General features: G+C 40.9%; 2 protein-coding genes across 10 annotated transcripts in view; one reads left to right on the forward strand and one right to left on the reverse strand.

The window, feature by feature from the left end:
• The first annotated feature begins 349 nt into the window (after positions 1-349).
• On the forward strand, positions 350-5,824 carry rps17 (ribosomal protein S17). Of its 2 annotated transcripts, none has more exons than XM_017478196.3 (5): positions 350-438; positions 2,284-2,435; positions 3,815-3,920; positions 4,494-4,559; positions 5,703-5,824. In XM_017478196.3, exons 1-5 carry the CDS (start codon positions 436-438, stop codon positions 5,775-5,777), a joined length of 402 nt encoding a protein of 133 aa, XP_017333685.1. In that variant the 5' UTR covers positions 350-435; the 3' UTR covers positions 5,778-5,824. The 2 variants fall into 2 exon arrangements, with proteins under 2 accessions (XP_017333685.1, XP_017333684.1); XM_017478195.3 differs by lacking the exon at positions 350-438 and adding an exon at positions 2,046-2,173.
• Positions 5,825-6,422: 598 nt separating this feature from the next.
• Positions 6,423-20,070, reverse strand: part of neo1a (neogenin 1a) — a 147,235-nt gene continuing 133,587 nt past the window's right edge. For 2 of the 8 annotated variants that reach the window (XM_017478185.3, XM_017478190.3), the window contains exons 17-29: positions 19,443-19,675; positions 17,517-17,655; positions 17,242-17,349; positions 16,916-17,110; positions 15,939-15,971; positions 15,519-15,572; positions 14,422-14,557; positions 14,056-14,291; positions 13,607-13,699; positions 13,180-13,338; positions 11,816-12,067; positions 10,821-10,945; positions 6,423-8,823 (exon numbers count right to left, since the gene is read on the reverse strand). In XM_017478185.3, coding sequence (XP_017333674.1) covers positions 8,740-8,823; positions 10,821-10,945; positions 11,816-12,067; positions 13,180-13,338; positions 13,607-13,699; positions 14,056-14,291; positions 14,422-14,557; positions 15,519-15,572; positions 15,939-15,971; positions 16,916-17,110; positions 17,242-17,349; positions 17,517-17,655; positions 19,443-19,675 — 1,847 coding nt within the window. In that variant the 3' untranslated portion in view covers positions 6,423-8,739. Of the gene's footprint in view, positions 8,986-10,820; positions 10,946-11,815; positions 12,068-13,179; positions 13,339-13,606; positions 13,700-14,055; positions 14,292-14,421; positions 14,558-15,518; positions 15,573-15,938; positions 15,972-16,915; positions 17,111-17,241; positions 17,350-17,516; positions 17,656-19,442; positions 19,676-20,070 lie in introns of all 8 variants that reach the window. The other 6 variants (XM_017478191.3, XM_017478186.3, XM_017478192.3 and 3 more) reach the window with 6 other exon arrangements.

The raw sequence follows: 20,070 nt of genomic DNA on the forward strand, positions 1-20,070 counted from the left end.
ATTTTATTCTCCTGCACTTAAGATCACGATGCTGAAGGATGACTGTCATATGGAAGAAGTTCCATATTTCCAGAACTTAGTGAACTATCTTACGTAATAAATTATTTCAGCATACACGGAAAAAAGAAATGATTCTTATTGAAACCTTACAGGGTTTGACCAAGTACAGTGCAGTAGCTTGGAGTGGGCAAACTCGGCAAGAGAAATGAAACAGAAAGAAATACAATACTATAGTGTACTTGCACTGTCATTTAGTATTAATGGTTTTATTAATTATAATTATTATTATTAAATTGTCTGAATCGTCGCGTCTCCATTATAATAAATTTAGTCATTTAGGATTCGGCTTCTTTGGGACTTTTATTATACTTCCGCTACAAGCTATAAACTTCCGCCCTGCTCTTAGTTAGGTCCTTTTCAGAGACCCGAGTCAATATGGTGGGTTGGTTACGTTCGACAGAATCCGTTGTAATCTTTGTAGTTTCCCTGATTTTCAGTGTCTGAATCACCAAATATCATTTCTTAACATGATTAGGGAAGATAAGCAGTGTGAATGGCGTCGTGTTTCACTTTTAAAATTTTTTTTTTTTTTTTTTAAAGATGGATGAGCGGATTTACCTTTTAAAAAATGCCTAAAGTTAACAGCAAACGTTTACGAAGCTAATTTAGTTCAAAATATATTGCTGGAAGATGACTAAATGTTAATTTAGTCAGAAAATCTAGTTTTTTGATCGCGGTAATAAACACAAAGTACCGTAGTACCCGTTGCTAGGCTACAATCATACAAACTAGCGCGTAGACTTTAGCGCGAGCTGCGTCAACCCAGCTAGCTTAGCTTACAGAAACCTTGACTAACGCCCTGCAGATACACAAGCTGGTTTCTAACTTGTAACTAAACCTTTTTGGAGTACATTTATGAGTTGCTCTTCACTTTTCTATGCCGAAATACCGCCAAAAATTAGTACAGTCACTGTTTATTTATTTATTTATTTATTTAAATAAAATAAAATAAAAAACCCGGTAAATAATTACAATCAAATATGTTAGATGAATTGGCTGCATTTCTCATCAGGGGCGTGTCCAGGTCTTTAGACATGGGATGGCGAAGGATGGGCAAGACCACCCTTTAGGGTTGTACCAAATAATTAATTATAGGACATGTTAAGAACAGAATATCTTATTTTTCCAGCTACGTCATGGTAATGCTGTATTAATATATAGTATAGTTATTAATACAGAAGAGATTTAACGCTACAGTGATGAATTATGTTAGCAAGAACCACATATGAATCAATAGATGAGTGTTTGCCTGAGATCGATCTCGTTAAGGTGTCCATCCATCCGTCTCAATGTTAATTTTACACTCTGCTCAGTTAGATATGTCGCCATTAAGATTAGATTGCTAGAGTAACCCTGGCTGAAAAGAAGCAAGGTAAAACTCAACCAAATAGCTCGACTGGTTAGGGAGACTGCCCCTAGGTATGTTATGTTATTAATTATAGTAACAATTTCTTTGGGGCCATACAGAATTATTTATAAAGTTATGAGTGCATATGTTGACTCCAAGGTCCTGAGCTCAGGTTACTGTGTGTAGAGTTTTGCATGTTCTTGTGTCCGTATGGGTTTCCTTCGGGTTCTTCGGTTTCCTCCCACCTCTCATGAACATGCCGCTAGGTTGATTGACCAGGCTAAACTGACCCTATGTGTAAATGAGTGTGCATGATGCTCTGCGATGGACTGGCGTCCTGTCTGGCTTGTATTCACACCAGGATAGGCATCCGGATCCATCGTGACCCTGAAGATAAATCTTGTTAATTGAAAATATAAAAGGGAACTCATGAATAACACGTTTTATGTCGTCACTTTTCGGATATTGACACGACATTTCTTACACATCCCTACATCCATTTTCTGTACCGCTTATCATACAGAGTCACGGGGAACCTGGAGCCTATCCCAGGGCGCATCGGGCACAAGGTGTGGCGCCAATCCATCGCAGGGCACAATCACATACACATTCACACACTACAGACACTTTGGACATGCCAATCAGCCTACCATGTATGTCTTTGGACTTGGGGACCAAACCCGAGTACCCGGAGGAACCTTGCAGCACGGGGAGAATATGCAAACTCCGTCCAGGGAATCGAACCCCTAACCCTGGATGTGTGAGGTGAACGTGCTAACCACTAACCCACTGTGTGGCCCATTGCATAACCAGTAATTGTATTAATGAGGCTCTGTGGGATTTATTCATTTTATTTATTTTTTTTAACCATTCAGGGCCGTGTAAGGACAAAGACAGTGAAGAAGGCTTCTCGACTCATCATTGAGAAGTACTACACCCGACTGGGCAACGACTTCCATGTCAACAAGAAGGTGTGTGAAGAGATCGCCATCATCCCCAGCAAGCCTCTACGCAACAAAATAGCAGGGTGAGCACAGAACTCATGTTTACAGTAATTAGAACTTTAAAGGCACTGTTATCAGTCAGATAGATTTATGGCGCTAGAGTCGAACCCTGTTTACCGTCACCTGTTTGCACAGGAAGGGGATTAGCTGTTAAAGTAGTAGGCATCAGTCAGACAGGCTGGTGTCTAACATTAGTTTTGGGAAGTCTATCTCACCCAGTTCTTTTTCCCCATAAACATTTGTAACTGTTTGTTTCCCCAGTTGTGTCACAGAGACTTACTGTCATCTATAAACATGAACCAAACTTCACCATGCAGCTAAAGACTAGAACGTTATCAGGCAGCCATTTTGGACAACCAATGTCACTTGTTCCTTTAGGACATTACTCCTCTTAATCGACAGGAACTTTCTCAATACACTAACATAAAAGAATTGGCAATGATATTAAGATGAGGTGAAATGTAACTAAGTATTATGGTTAAATATTAATTATGTAAGCTCCTGAAGCATAATAATCGACAACAGGGCTTAATATGAAGTTAAGGTTACCGTCCCTAAGTTTATTGTTTTCCACTCAGAGAATGACCTTCAGTGTTTTATTCTTTTATTCCTTTTACACAACCGCTAACCATATGGCAACACTACCAGTTTTTGATTTATTGAATGAAGAAGACATATTTTATATCCGTTTATAGTTACATTTAAAGTTGTGAAACATCCACGAGACAAGTTACTTACATTATAGCAGTTATAAATCGGCGATCACTCACCAACCTCTCTCTTTCTCCCTCGTGTGATTAAGACAAACCAAAAAAAAGAAAACACCCCCCCCCCCCCAGATTGTCACGGTATGGAAAACATTGAGGAACAGCATTACTTCTAACTGTTACCCAGTGCTGACACTGGAGAAACTTAAAACTCAATCAGTTTATGTGGAGCGTCCGCCATACAACAGCACGTCAGCCGTTACTATAGGAACGATAATGTATTCGAATGAGCGCATTAATAAACCTGTAAACCTGTGACTTTAATTTCAGCCAGAATTATTGTTATGGAAAATTACTCGATAGCTTCTAACCAAACAATCAATCGTGTTGTGGTATAAATCATTTCTTTAAAGATGGGCATATATTAATAAAAGATTGTCTATTTGATAGATTTCCATTACTTGTTAACCTCATGGTTCCAAATTAAATCTTAAGCCTTTACTGCATGGCATTGCCATATGGCCACAAGTTTGGCTACAACTTACGAATTCAAGTAATAAAGATCCATGAAAACATTTTTTGAGGTAAATGTAATCATTCATGCAGTACAGCATGATTAGATGCGTTTGTGGAAAATTGCAAATTAATATATTAATATTTCAATTATTGACTCGCCTTTATTGGTCTGTGTACAGATATGTGACACGTTTGATGAAGAGGATCCAGAGGGGTCCAGTCAGAGGCATCTCGCTCAAACTCCAGGAAGAGGAGAGAGAAAGGAGAGACAACTACGTCCCTGAGGTCAGTGGATTGCAGCTGGATTAGTAAGGCACTTGCTGTTAGGATACTTTCACATACACAGCATTTAGTCCCATCTCGGCCAATCCCTGGTGCGGTTCATTTAGGCCGGTGAGCGCAGAGTAAAACAACCCGCATCCATCGAGATGTTCAGGAGCATAAGCCTTCAGCCAGCGTCTCTTAATATCCTCCTTTGTATCTGTGAAAAGTATTTTAACGAAACATCTACCATCCTACCAACATTCCCCCCTCCCCCTTCTTAAATTTGTGCATCTTAAATCAGTCAGGTAAAGTAGAATACAATCCAGAAAGTATCCGTCGTCCATGTGGACTATCCGAGCGGACCGATAGGTCGATAGAGAGCTCAAAACAGTGTTGTACTTAAGACTTTTGGTTTCATTTCCAGAATGTAATTATTTCCGTCATGATGCTTTTTAATGGATTATGTTTTTATTTTTAGAATATTGCATTGCATCACACTGCAGTTACGGTTTATTTCCTCCATATTAACTGCTGATGAATTTTCGTGAAAGGTCGAACCGCGTTTATGAAATGACGTCCTGCTGGCTTTTTCAGGTCTCTGCTCTGGATCAGGAGGTCATTGAGGTCGATCCTGACACCAGAGACATGCTGAAGATGCTGGTAAGTCATTACAGATAATAGATGTCGCAGCGTTTTTCGCTGTGATTCTCTATCAAGCAGGAACACTGATGGGGAGAGACTCTGTCCAATTCACATACATAGCAAGCATTTTAGTAGTTTTGAGGACATTTTATGGAAGCCCGTTTCTGCCATAGAGAAAAATAAATAAATAATCATAATAATAAAAGGTAATTGCGACTGAGATTTAAAGTCGCAGTTCTTCAGAACCGAGTTCATTTCTTGTAGTTATGAGTTTACATCTCCGCAATTCTTACTTTATTTTTTTTTTTACTCGCAATTTAGACGTCCACTTCACATGATATCGGAAATGTGACTAACTAACTAGCTTCTAAGTCTAAAGGCTTAACGTAAGCTTAGTTTGTGTGTCGTTTGACTGGCTTCTGTCCCGTTACTTCCTGGATTATTTTTATAGGGTACAGGAATGTGCAGAGATTCTCTTAGGGGCTAAAATAAAAAAAGGTGGGGGATAAACCACCAAAGAGCTAATTTAACTACACATTCTTATCACCCTAGTAGACATTGTAAACAGACTGTGTATTATTTTTTTGCATTTATAGAAATAATTCCACTAAAAGTTCCCATTTTGTTGTAGAGATGACTCCAAAGAACCTTTAAAAGAAAATTTGAACATTATGAAATTTTAAAAAAATGACAGTTTTTACATCCACAAATGTAGTGACACCCACTGTATATTACTTACTGTAACATCCTCCCCCTCTCTCTCAACAACATGCGTCTCCAGCTCGTCACGTTTGCATGTCACTTAGGCAACAGGACTAAATTTACCATATTCGCAATCTTGAAAAGTGGGTTTATTATTGTTATGACTCTGCAGCTCACGCTGAATGGAGCAGACTGTTTCAGTTCATAGCGTCTGCTGAACGTTCTCCAACTGAACTAAATCCATCCATCTTCTATACCGCTTTATTCATATCAGGGTTACAGGGAAACCTGTGACATCATCATTACAATCATATTTAAAAATAGAAGCATCACATTTTTAACTTTTTTTTGGTTCTAATGGCAACAATAACCATTTCCTTTGTGTTTTACACTGGCGTAAGATCACTTGATTAACATCTGTGGAAACAGGGAACTGATAACTTGTGTTTTATTCGACAGGACTTTGGTGGCCTCTCCACACTGCAGGTTACTCAGCCAGCCGTTGGAATGAACTTCAGAACCCCCAGAGTCTAATTACATCCAGCTAACGAAGAAATAAAGACAAGTGAATTTTCAAAACACATGCAGTGATTTGTTTTTATTAATTTCTTTTAAATAGCTCACCCTCTGTCTGGTTGAGAACTGTCCATGGTGATGATCATCGCTCCTGACTTCAGTCTGCCGGTTTAACACGGTGCTGAAGCTATACCGACTCCAACACTAACCATAAAGTAATTAACTTTGTGTGGTGCTTGTTTATTGTTAAAAAAGCACTTCCACATGCATTCAGAGCACAGAACTGAGCAGCGGAGGAGATCTCCTCCACATCTACGGGTAGTTTAGCGTAGAGTAGGACAATAACCTGAGCTAAGGACTGACCCCTGGATGCTGCAGCTGTGAGGCAACATTTTTACAACAAATGACCCAAAATAAAAGCATGACGGTTCTGACAATAGAGTTACTTACCTGATGAGACGTCTACTTATATATGTATATTTCCACAAGTTTAAGTAGTCAGGACCAAGACAGTGAGGTCACTCTCCATGTACTTGATACTTGGTCACATGGTGACATTTCGATCAGCGCATAGTAATGATTCAAATTACACGATATACAAATATTTGTTCGAAGACCTAGAAGAAAAAAAAATCGTGTTGGAAAATAAGACATCATCCGCGATCATATTTTAGAACTTGTTTTTTTTTTGTTTGTTTGTTTTTTTTGTTTTTTTTTAAAAAGCCACAGATTATTCTACAGACAGCAAAAAGATCTTTGTACAGAAATAAGCAACAATAAAATTCCTCATTTGCAACACAGTAAAACCTGTCGCTCAAATACCATTTAAGATGCAAAAAAAAAAAAAAATATGAACAAGACCAGCTGCCTACTGCTAAGCTATGACACTACATTACACAAATATAGCTTTATATTGAAAACACAGGATATGTAAGAAATGTTTTTTTTTTTTTTTTCAGAACCTGTTGAAAAAAGTGCAAAAAAGGTTTACTGTCTAACAACATATTTTATCCCAAATAAATTGTCTCTTCGAACTGGACGTGTTCCTGTAACCCGGCGATTCCTTACAGGCATACCGTCATTCAAGAGGATGGAAGATATGACACTAGAGTAATCAAAGTCGAGCGAATGATACGATTGCAGTGATGCTGTTCTTTGGGTAAAAGGGAAGGGGAGAAGGAAAATGATTTCCAGCAGGAGAACACTCGCGTTGGGCGGCCTGGAAAACCCTTCAGATGGTGAAATTGTAATATTTATCTACTATAGTTTTCTCTCTTGCGTGTATCTTAACCTCTGGTATTTTTTTGGGGATCTCTTTAGAAGTGAAAAGGGAGAAATTTGCATTTAGAGAGACGATATCTGAATCGTCTAATGTCCATTTCGATGTCCAGGAACTCAATCAAAGTCTATGTGAGAAAAATCGCACTTAGCTAGCTAGCGAGGTTTTCGACATCTTTCGACAGACGCAAACAATCTGTGTAGGGTTCAAACGTAAATAATAATCATTCCGACATTTTTTTTTTTGTTGAAATATATTCATGGTTTCTTAAAACTGAGGTGTCGGCACGTGTTTTAGCCAGGATAAAATGAGATTTTTCTCCCCACAAAATTCCAGATTTTGTTTCTTTGCTAGAATTTCAGCCACACCGACATTCTACGGGTTTTCCCAGACCACCACATTTTTCATTCACATTGAAATTCTTCATATAAAATGACTACATGAGAGGAACAAAAAGGAAAAGAAAAGAAAAAAAAAAAAAAAAGAACGACTGTTGGGAGTCCTGTTCGGAAGGTTTGCACGTGACATCCCGAAGTGCCGTGTATGTTTCTACAGAGAATTCATAAAATTCAAACAGTCCTGGACTTATACTGAGAACGTGTATACTGCATTTTCCTGTGTAACATCCGTTTCAAAGTTTCAGTCCGTATGAAGTCGAGTTAATGCTTAAAAAAAAAAAAAACTGTAGAGCACCTGACAGTAAACAGGATGTAAGCCGTAGTCTAGCAGCCAGCGCACCCATGATCTCGCAGCTCCAAACAAAAGCAAGTCTGTATATCACAGTGACCGGTGACACACAAGCGGTGGATTTTCGCTTCCCTCCTTGAAGCATGAGTGTCCGTGCAGACAGAAGTGTAAGGCAATATTCTGAAAGGAGCTCCCATTTCGGAAAAATCGTTTCGTACCGAGGACAATCCGACGTCACGCCGTCCGACCTCCAGAGGAAACCGAGCGCCGGGTCTCGGTGACAGGAGACCCGTAAGGCTGACGCACTCTCCTCTGAAAACATTGCTATTTTTTGAAAAGTAGTATGAGGCAGTTTTGACTTTATATACATATCTATAAGCGTATATGTATATAAAATAATACAAAAAAAAAAACAGGAAATAATAACGACATGGCACGATAGATGACGTACAAAAAGGAACAATGTCATTCAATCAAAACGCGTAATACAAAAATGACTTCTTATGAAAATAAAAGGAACAGTGTCCAATATTCACCTCACTGGAACGGCTGGAAATATATATAGATAGAGAGAGAGAGAGACAGAGGGAGATCGAGAGATACAAAAACGCACAAATGAAACACTGTAAATTGTGCCTTGAGCACCAGCACGAACACCAGCATATTGTAATCTTCCTTTGTTTTGTTTTTTTTTCCTTTTCTTTTTTTTTAAATTCGTAACAAACAGCGTCTCCGAAGCACAAAAAAAACGCGAAACGTTCCTGAAGGAATCGGTACCTAAAATGTCTTTCACTCCTTTAACCGACGGCCATTTCCTTCCTGAGAGTTAGCAAGGCAAGCCAAAATGTTCAATTTCTCTCATTCGGTTCTGTAAAGGACTGAGGACTCGTGTCCATGCCGTGGCAGGCTGTGGATAAAAGTAAGCGTGTGTTTGTAAGAGAGTGCGTGCGTGCGTGTGTGTGTGTGTGTATATATGATTGTGTGTGTGTGTGTGTTAGGGTGTAGGCATTGTGCTCAGGCCGTCGTGATGGCGTTTAGGTCCTTCATTAAGCCCTCCAGGTGGGCCATCTCCTCCGACAGCTCGTCCGTCTCGTACTTCTGAGAAAGAGGGAGAGGGTTAATGCAGGAGGGAGGGAAAGAGAACGGGCTTTGAGGAGGTTAATGTTTTTTGTTTTGTGGGGGTGGGGGTAGGAGGGGAGGGGAAGCTTAGGAATGGAATTTTGGGAAATTTGAGAGTTATAAAGGAGACAGGCAGTGGAGCTGTAGAACAGAAGCATCACCCAAAGATACAAAGATAAAACGTTCACAAGCACGAGCATTCGCGAACATAAACAGGATTTGATTTGGTCATGGATGCGGTGCAAACAGAGACAAACGGAACAGGTTTCAAATCAAATTGTAAAAGGATGCAATAAGGTCAATTTAACAAGCAGCCAAAAAAAGAAAGTTTCGTAGTTAAAAGGGAGGGCAGAGAGCAGAGACGTGAGAGAGAAAAGATCGAGCAGATTAAAATTCCATTTTAAACGCTAAAACATTTCCGTATCTAGCTACAGCACAGTGAAAACGTTTAGATCAAATAAACCTTCGGTCAAATGTCTTTTAGGAAGCCTTCGGTGAGTTAGGTTTCACAGACCTTCCTTCGTCATCACCAATAACAAAATGACTGACTGTCACAAAGCGCTAACACTGGAGACTCCTTCAGTGAAAGTTAAATAGGTGTCCTTATAGAAACTTCACCACATCGACTATTATACGGTAAATAACACGTTTTAAAAAATAAATAAATAAAATAAAAATCTGATTATTATTATTAGACTCGGGGCATTTTCACACCTGGCTCAAAACATGCTCAGATCATGCTCGGATCCGCACCAAAACAATCCGCTCTGATTGCAGATGAACTCTGGAGCGGTTCGCTCGTGGTGAGAAAGCGACCCGACGAACCAACCTGTGTAGCAAGACATGATGCGAACTGCGTTATGTAAAAAGCGTGTTTGTTTAGCTAACGGCTCGCAACATGATTCATGGTTTAACTTGGACCGAAGATGATGTAAAACGCCTCGCTGAAATTTGGTCTGACGAACATATGATAACATATCACATATACATTACAGCACAGTGAAATTGTTTTCTTCGCATACCCCAGCCTGTCAGGAAGCTGGGGTCAGAGCGCAGGGTGAGCCATGATACAGCGCCCCTGGAGTAGAGAGGGTTAAGGGCCTTGCTCAAGGGCCCAACAGTGGCAGCTTGGCAGTTCTGGGGCTTGAACCCCGAACTTTCGATCAGTAACCCAGAGCCTTAACCACCAAGCCACCACTGCCCCAATATTTCTGAACAATTTTCAAAAACTCGGAGGTTTACAAGGTGTTTTGGCGAGCGTCTCAAGGAGATGACCTATAATCGCTCTGTGGAAGATATAAATTAGATAAAGTATAATAACTACAGCTAAAAAAAAAAGAAAAGAAAAGCTTGCTGAGCGGCTGTATGTCCATCTTGATGGACGAACGCTATGAGCGGAACCCCGGAGCATAGACAGACGTGCTCCGACCAATGAGAGGACAGTTTACTCACACGTGACTTGCATAAACAAATTTTGGCACTCACTGAAGCACTGCCATGTGAAAGCGAACCGAACCAAAGAGAAAGTGCAACATTGTATCAATTTAAGTCCCCGTTTCGGAACAAAGCACAGACCTAAACTTTTTCGATTATATGGAGCGTCTGCTATACAAGTCTCTACGAATGAGCTGTTACTATAAAAGCGCTAACGTGTTAAAACCGCTCCGGAGATGCGAGAATTCCACAGTGTTGTGATAAAAAAAAAAAAAAAAAAAAAAAAAAAAAAACGAATAGTTTTTCTGCAAATTCCTTTATGAATTCCTTAAGTCTCGAACATCTCTGTTCGAACTCTTCTTTCATATCAGGTCTAGAGACCAACATCCAACATCTGGAGACCAAATCTTGCTTTTGGTTCTTTTAAAACTTTTCATCTTGTTGCAATATTTAATCTGGGTTGCAGATGGTAGAATCTAAACATCAAACTCATGTTTACCGAGCTGATATAGAGGGTGTGTGAGACAGGCAGTGATACTCACGCTCTCGCATTCCTCCAGCATTCTGCTGCTGTCTGGGACGTCCGGTGCGTTGGGTACGATTACTGGCATCGGCGTCCTCGTCCTACCCAGCGTCCCGATGGAAGCGGTCTTGACCGAGTGAGGACCTGAAAACATCACCAGATATGTTCCAGTGAAGGTCTTGAACCTTCATGGTATGATGACAAGCTGACTTTTGTTATATGACAGTTACGACACCTATCGGTTCATCAGAGTTGCCAGATATTCAACAAAATCATCCAAAATGGCCAATCAGACTCAAACTTTCACTTTTCAAGTCCAATATCATGACTACCATTTTCAAATCTACAAGGCGCCGTCCTATCTGTTTTGCAGCATTTGACTGAATCTGAGCAGATATTATAAACTGCTCTACGCACTTCAGAATTCATCCTGCTATGTCTATCAGCGGTCACATCAATAAACACCAGTGACCCAGTTCCATTTTCAGCCGTACATGCCCATGCCATAACACTCCCTCCACCATGTCTGACAGATGATGTGGCATGCTTTGGATGATGAGCCCTTCCTTTCCTTCTCCATACTCTTATCTCCTGGCCATCTCCACACCTGGCCACGAAACTGCTCATCAGTCAATTGTCCAATTACTTTTGAGCCTGTGAAAATGGAGGAACTCTGTAATAAATTAATATAATTCCTTAACGGTTAATGCAATATTTTTGTCAAACCCTTTGAACTTAAGCGGAAAGTCTACACTTCAATCACATCTTGACTGCTTCATTTCAAATCCATTGTGGTGGTGTACAAAGGCAAAAATTACAGATACCGTGCCGCTGTCCAAATACTTTCGGACCCGACTGTATTTCATTCCAATGATTTGCTCTAAATCAGGATCGTGGTGGCTGTGCTCTATTTTTTAAAAATAATTTTTTGGACTTATATAACCCAGAATCTTGTTCCACTTGATGAGAACGTCGCTTCGTTCGGCATCATTAATCCCGAAGAATCACTCATACCTGTCTGAGAGAGCAGGGGTGTGCTGGGCAGAGCAACTCCCTCGTAGGCGGAGCCGTGGGCGGGCACCGAGGGCACGGCGAAGCTCTTGAGAGGGTGTGTGGGGCGTACGTGTGCTGTTGGGGGGTTGTAGCTGGGCTCGTCCTCGGTAGCCGAGCCGTGATAACTGACGTCGGTCTCCGAGTGATCGATGGAGCAGGAGGGCTGAGCTGAAGCAGGCAGCAGGTCTGTAGTGGGAGTGTTTCTCACCGATTCTGTAATCACAATCACATCACACCACACACACTCACCCTTAATACACACTGTACATCTGCTAGGAAAGAGCCTGTTATTATATGTGACAACACGGATGGAATTTGACAGAAATGTTGCCATATATGGAATGGAGCAAGAGTCTATAAGAAAGCAAGATATACTCAGGGTTCAAGGGAAAAAAAAAATGCTCTTAACGCAGTGACACTGCAAATCAAATTCAGTACACATCTAACCAAAGCAGAGCTGTGCAGGCAAAAGTTGCTGCTTTGCTTCTACAAATGGATGACCAACCCATTTCCTTTACCAATATCCGTGATGCTAATATTTAGTGTTTAAATGCAATTCCGGACGTGTAAGCATTAGGCATGGGAGATATGGCAAAGATATATCACATCACAATTCCACAAAACATCTCCACAGTACAAGGTAGAATTGTGCACAGGTTTTGCTAATGAAGTGCCAACAAGGGCCAGTATGAGTTCAGAGATTCTTGTTCAGCATTCATGAAACTACAACGTCAAATAATACAACCGGTATGAAAATATGGCTTTTAACAAGTGGGCAAAATGACACAAATATGGCGGTACTTGAAGACTTTTCTACAGAATATAATATATATTACAATATAAGAAACGACCAGCAAGGTTACATTTTTAGTAATACAAAATCTGCTTTCATTTAATGTATACCAAAATAAATTATTCACTATTTAAAAAGAGAAAGCGTTTTTTAAATGGAGATATATATATATATATATTTAACATTTTGTAAAACAAATAATTTTAACATCAATTCAACTGATTCCAGTTTGTTTGCATTTGTTATAAAAAAAAAAGTTATAAAAGATGTCACAATATGTACGAGATCACAGAAAGTCGTACTGTGACATGATTTGTCACGTAATCAATATCATATAGTCATTTTGCCCGGCCTTAAAGCTCAGTGCGTCTCACCCGCCAAACATATACAGCATAACTGCATTGAGATCTCCTACTTTTTTTTTTCTCCTGAACCCAGTCGAAAGCACCAGAGTGTAAGAAAAGACGTCACAAGCTGCTCCTTCGTGGATGTAGCGTCTTTTCTATACGCTCTGGGGGGGCTGCTGGCTCACCTGGCGACTCGGCCCTGTCTAGATAAGAGATGGAGGTGGTGAGGGGTCGCGGGCTGCTCGCGTGTTGCAGATAGTTGTGGGTCGGGGAGGCCAGGCTGCCCAGGTGATAATGGTGGTGATGGTTATCAAGGGAATGGATGGGGTGAGCACTAATCACGGCTGCGGATGGACACAAATAACAGAGAGGCCACGTTTTTTACACTGACACACACACAGCCATGAAAGCATGGGTGGCACTATTTATAAATGATACACAGCACATGCAAACAGAACCACACTGACCAAAAAAAAGACACGTTTTAGCTTATGCAAAATCAAGATGAGGACGATTGTACATAATCGAAAGCCCTTCGAAATATAGTGTGATTAAAAACTAAAACTACATTTTAAAAAGGGGTCCCAAGGAGGAAGGACCAGGAGCACTTACGCTGAGGGGGCTGAGCATCAAAGGGCATCATCATTTTAGGCCTCATTCCCCGACGACCTGCCAGTGTAGACATGCTGTCCTCTGACTCATGGCCTGCAAACCAGAGAGTGACCAAGCCTTTGAGACAGAGAGCCAGGCTTGTCCAGGCATCACCACAGCCTGTTTGCTAATTCCCCAGCTTAAGCAAGCTGCTTTCCTCCACTAGGGGGCACTACATTACCATTTACAGAAGAACTTTAAAGGTAGACCCTGAAACTGGCCGAAGGGCATTTTTGCAGGGAAAGAAAAAAAAAATCAAAAGATACAAAACAAAAAAGAACTCACTGGCAACACATAAAAAGCTATTAAGCACATTTAGGCAGGTTTTCAGAGATAGAAAACCAAAATGATAGAAGCAGTGAATGAAGCAGCATCACATGGCTGGAGACGGGCCAGAACGAAGGTCTCACCACGGTACGAATTCCGTCTCTGGAGGATCGGGTCCATGGTGGTATCTACAGGAGTGATGTCCTGGGAGGAACGTGGGATCGGGGTGTCCGTCATGACCGGATTGGGCTCAGGTGACTTATCGATAGGTTTGAGCTCCAAGCGTTCGTGGTGGATCCAAAGATCAGGTGGTTTGAGGTCTTTAGAGTTGCCTTTGTACTTGTGTGAGCCGTTGGTGGACTTGCAGGCTGCCCGTTTCCTGAAGCGGAAATAAAACGTTTAGCGGTCAAGGGCATGAAATGTGCTTCCTGCAGCCCAGACTGTGGAGCTGTGGAATGAACCAGGACCTAACATACACCCTTGCAGATTGCCATGAGTCTTGTACTTACTTTTTCTGCTGGGAGTTGGAGCGGCGCGAGCACAGTAAGGCTCCCACGACCAACGCGATGATGATGAAGCCTCCCACGGACACGATGATGACGATCACCAGGATGTGGTTTTCGCTACCAGGCATCCCTGATTTCCCTTAAATACATCGCAAGTACTGCTGTTAACACACTGTAATCTTTCATATAGACTTTATACATCAACATGTGTACTAAAAAAAACTAGAAAGAAAACAAAAGAATTCATTTCTTGAGTTATGGCTGCGGATACGGTCCACTCTGACGTGAACATAACTGCCCTATTGCCTCGGAAGAGTACACCATTTACAGTGTAGGGGTGTAAAGTAAGAGCCGTTTGGAGCGGAATTTCACATCATGTTTCAAACCTGAAGCTAGGCTTCAGTTGAAAATCGGCTAAAGAACAGCTTAAATCAGCGGAGTGTCATTAGAGATCTTCCACAGATTTTCCCGTCCTAGCATACGAATACACAATAAAAGAATGGAACCTACACCAGACAGATCACCGTCACTGCTGTTTTTTTCCCCAGAGGAAAACCAGCACAAAGAATCTTGGGAGAAACAGTTGGTTCCTGCAATAATGCCTACACAGGTTCTCATGCCTGGTCCTGGAGAACCCCCTGTCCTGCATATTTTAGGTTTTCCCCTCTCCTCACACACCTGTGTTAGACCAGGGAAAACATTAAAATGTGCAAGACAGGGTGTGATGAGGAGGAGGGAGGGGCCACGTAGGTGGGTGGGTGGGTGGATGCACGCCTGGCGCAGAGGTGTCTAATCAGCGGGAGAGAGAGAGAGGCCCGCATGCGTGCTTTGTCGAGTTACGTTTGTGTTAAGTTTACGTTCTGTTTATTGTTAAACTTTACATTTATGTTCAGCCGGTTCCCGCCTCCTCCTTGCCCATCGTTACCCAGGGGTTCTCCTGGACCAGGATTCTGTGCCTTAGACAATACAAATGGCTACCCCTTTAGTGTGGTGTTTCCCCTTTAATATTACCTTGCACAGGTCTATCACTTCATAATGAACCGCATCATTGGCTACCATATACTTTCTCTCAGATTAAAAAGGAAATAAAGAGACTTTACCAATACCAGGGTCTAGTGTAGCTGTTCGGCCTGGTTTCCCGGGGATCCCAGAAGCTGAACGAAAAACCGGAGGAAAAACAGGTGAGAAGTTTCCACACATGGTTTCCAACAAATCTCTAGCTACTAATCAGCATGACCAGCTCATGATATCCTTCTCAGTCCCCACAACTCTCATTTCCTTTCCACGTCTCAAATCACATAAATCTGTACAAGATCGGAAAAAAAATCGAGTTCTTTGCATGTGTGTCACTTGCCGGATAAAACCAGCGAAGGAAAACTTTAAGGGTCGTTAGGTGAGCTAATCGGCCGGTTTCTACATAAGCATCAGCATCTGATTCTATGCCTTAAAGCTCGTGAGAGGAGAAACAAAGGGCTGAATCAACGAGCGGTTGGAGAGATAAGGAAGGAAAGAGCAATTACCTTGGTCATTAGCCATTTTGTCAGATGATTCAGCTAGCAGGCCAGAGGAGAGAGAACACAGAGCAGAAAGGTTAGAGGAAGTGCCGTGAAATAAGAGACGGGCCGGGCCGTGTGTGTGCGTGCGTTATCACAGAGGAAGAGAGACAAGCAAAGAGAAGTTGTAGATAAGAGGGGGAAAAAAATGCTGCCCAAAAGCAATTATCTGTTCGATCGGTTAATAATCCAGCATTCATGCTTTTTAATCAAAATCGAAGAAGTCCGAAAACCATTGTGCTCTAATTCAGGTCCAAATAAAGCTTTAAAAAAAAAAAAAAAAAAAAAAAAAACACTTTTTCCATTCATGTCATTAAGAATTAATGAATTTGAGGTGATTATTTTAGTACGTTCTCACATTTATATTTAAAACAGTTGTGTTTGATTTTACATTCCCACCTGTGAACATACTCTCAGATCCAGATCTGGAAGATCTAGAAGTGTATGAAGGGCTTTTGTGCGTCTACTTTCAAGAAAAATGTCTAAACTTAGATAAAACTTTTATACCCGAGGTGTTTTAACCGTCTGAAGTCAAAGTTATTACTTTCCAAGAGGTTAAACGATCGTAAACGCTACGGCTAAAGCGTAAATGTTGGCACCTCATATCGATATATATGAAATTCAAAATGATGTTTTGTTCCACTAGGACTGTCTGACATTTGCATACTACTGTTCTAAATAGTATGCAAAAATAGCTGATGCTTTTTACAAAGAATGAATTATGCTAATTATTTACATTTCAATTTGGATTTTCGTGTCTGTTTAAAATAGCTTCATATGGAACAAAGGAGAATATATTTATTTATGCTTATTTGTATTTCATTTGTTCAATGAATTCTTCTACATCTCTAAAGAATTCTTGCTACTGTTCATAGTATGTCCTGTACGATGATGTGTAAATACACTATGTCTGCTTCTAAAGGCATTCTTCTTCATACGTATACCTTTAAGCGTGCGGAACTGGACTGCGTCGGACATGGGCCCCATGCCCTTGGAGTTGCGAGCCTGGATTTTAAAGTAGTATGTTGTGTCAAGGGTCAACTCCTGGATCTGATGGGTGAGTCGGTTCCCCACCACCGGCTCAATCACCCAGTCGTGTACCTCAGCATTGACGTCAGTGCTGTAGTAGATGATGTAGCCTATCGTAGATAATGTAAAAGAGGCGGGGGAAAAAATAGAAATGAAACAGAGAGGCGTGTTTACAGATTACGCTGATTACAGATTAGTTGCATGAAGAGAGAGGTCTGTTATTATTGGTTTGCTTTAGCACCTGTAATTTTGCCGTTGGCTTCGGAAGGAGGCTGCCAGTTGACTATGATGGTGCGTGGACGACCCTCCTTACTCACCACAGTCACGTCTTTGGGGGCAGAACTCGGCGCTGAGGGGAAAATATTATAATCAATGATTCTGAATCAAGAGTGAATGAAAATAAGAGTTCAAACAGCGTTCCATCGCATGTAGAGATCTAGTGCTAATCTGAGAGTCATTTGTGCAGTTAACATCGGTGGTAAATGGATGAAACGTGCATGTGCCTGACTGGCTTACTGGCTTCTAACGTCGTCCCATGAGCCGTCATGCTCCACGTGCTAGTTTTCCTGCCTTTAGTGACCATGACGGAGAACTCGTACAGAGTGTTGGGCTTCAGACCCGTCACCATGTGACTCAGGTTGGTAGTGTTGGCCGTCTAAAAACAAGTCCAAGAGATGAGTAAAGATGCCAGAGAGGAAAAAAAAAGAATTCTGAAATTTTGCAGTCACTTTACCTAAAAGCAAATACAAAATAATAATAATAATAATAATAATAATAATAATAATAATAAGCACACCACATGCTTTTTTGACATCTTTGTATCATATTTAAAACAGGGCCTATTAATAAAGTTGATATACTTCAACAAAACCACAAGGAAACATTGGCTTTTTCAATCATTTATTCAACAGAAATATCAAATAGATGTGATGTAAGTACACCCTTGGCCTCAGAAGCTAGTATTACCCCCTTTAGTACAAATAACTTCCTGTAGGCGTTTTGCATAATTGTCCACCGGTCTCGGTCATCGGCTTGCTGGAATTTTTGGCCGCTCTTCCATGCAATATTTTTTCAGCTGCAAGATGTTTGAGGGTTTTCTTCCATGTTCTGCCAGTTTCAAATCCCCCCACAACATTTCAATGGGATTTAAATCCGGGCTATGACTAGGCCATTCCATAACCCTCCATTTCTTATTTTTGAGCCATTCCTTAGTGGATTTGCTCGTGTGCTTAAGATGCAAAAGATAAAAGGTTACATTTCGGTTCAACTTCAACTTTCAGACAGATGGCCTCACATTATCAAGCACTCTTTGATACGATGCAGAATTCATAGTTGAATCAATGAATGCAAGATGTCCAGTCCCTGAGACAGTGAAGCAACCCCAAACATAACATTTCCCCCACGTGCTTCACAGTTGGTATGAGGTGCTTCTCCTGAAAAGCCGTCAGTGGTCTGCACCAAACATGTCTGTTGTTACTGTGGCCAAACAACTCTATCTTTGATTCTTCTGTCCAGAACGCATTATTCCAAAAGGCCTTGTCTTTGCCTATGCGCTCATTGACAAACTGTAATCTTGCAAAGGCTTTTTCCTTGCACGCCTCCCATGCAGGTCAAATTTGTGCAATCTCTATCTGATTGTAGAAGCATGCACTTTGACACTGTGATCCTGTGATGAAATTTTGTGATTCTTGGAGACTTCTTTTTGCATCAGACGGTTTGCACTTGGGCTGAATTTGCCGGGACGGCCAGTCCTGGACAAACTGCCAGTCGTTTGAAATCTGCTACATTTTCAGATTATTTTCCGTACAGTGGAATGATGTATTTCAAATAATTTGGAGATCTTTTTAAATCCCTTGACAGACTCATAGACATCCACAACCTTTTTTTCTGAACTAACTCTTCAGAACTCTTGGCCTGACGACACCACACACCTCAATAACAAAGGAATCACCAGACACTAGATATGAGAGGGGTATAATAAGACCGGTTCCACCTTCACTCCCTAAACAGGTTCTAATCCCTGACACCCATTCTTCAACACTTGATTCAAATTTTATGGATTTGAAGGTGTGATAAATGTAGGGGTGTACTTACTTTTTCCATGTGACTTATCTGGGTTTTTTTTTGTGTGTGTTAATTTAAATTGTGAAAATTACTACAAAATGTAAATTTTGTCATTTTATAGCATATCAACTTGATTAATAGGCACTGTTTCACAGAGGATCAAACGTTAGCATGTCCAAATATGTAAAAATAAATAAATAAAAATAAATAAATAAATAATTCCATGGGGTGTACTTATTTTTTTCCACATGACTATTCTTGGCCAAAACTAAAATTCAAAACCGAAAACCAAGCCTTTTATACTGTCAGTTTAGGTCATTTTCAAACAAAGATTTTTGGCAGTCTTACACAAAACCCTTTGATTTAGATGGACTGTACCTTAAACTTGGTGTTTGCTGGTATGTTGGTCTTCCAGCGCACTGTGTAGTAGCGTGCATCTGTGATTTTCTGATTCTTGGGCAGCGAGTTGTCAGCCCACGTGACTTTGATGGTGTCGTGGCTCAGAACCGAAGCCTGAACACCCACGGGAGGCATCATGGGAATGGGGTCTGGTACTGGAGTGTATGGAGGATGGAAAAGTTCGTACAAATCAACATCAGGGTCTATGGGGTCTGCAAGCCGTTAACACAATGTCCCATGGCAAAAAAAAAAAAATAGGAGGGATAAAAATGAAATCCAAGAACAATAAGAACAGAAGAAAAGTGGAGATTGGGGCAAATGAAGGGGTTCACAATGAAGGGGCAGGACCATGTTAATGAGTTAAAATGGGGGTGTGGGAAGCCAACATGGAGGCAGGATTGGGAGGGAGAAAGAGAGAGAACATTCTGTTAGAACAGGATATCAGGAGAGACGTCACAAATCATAAGGGTACATCTATTTCTATAAGACCAAGGTCTGGTCTGTTGAGGAGAATAGTTTAGTTCACTAGCAGTTATATTAATAAAAGTAGAAGGAGAACCATCAGGATGACTCTTAAAACGCTCTTTAGAAAGACATGTATGAGCAA

This window comes from Ictalurus punctatus, chromosome 10 (genome assembly GCF_001660625.3).
Source record: "Ictalurus punctatus breed USDA103 chromosome 10, Coco_2.0, whole genome shotgun sequence".
Lineage (NCBI taxonomy): Eukaryota > Metazoa > Chordata > Actinopteri > Siluriformes > Ictaluridae > Ictalurus > Ictalurus punctatus.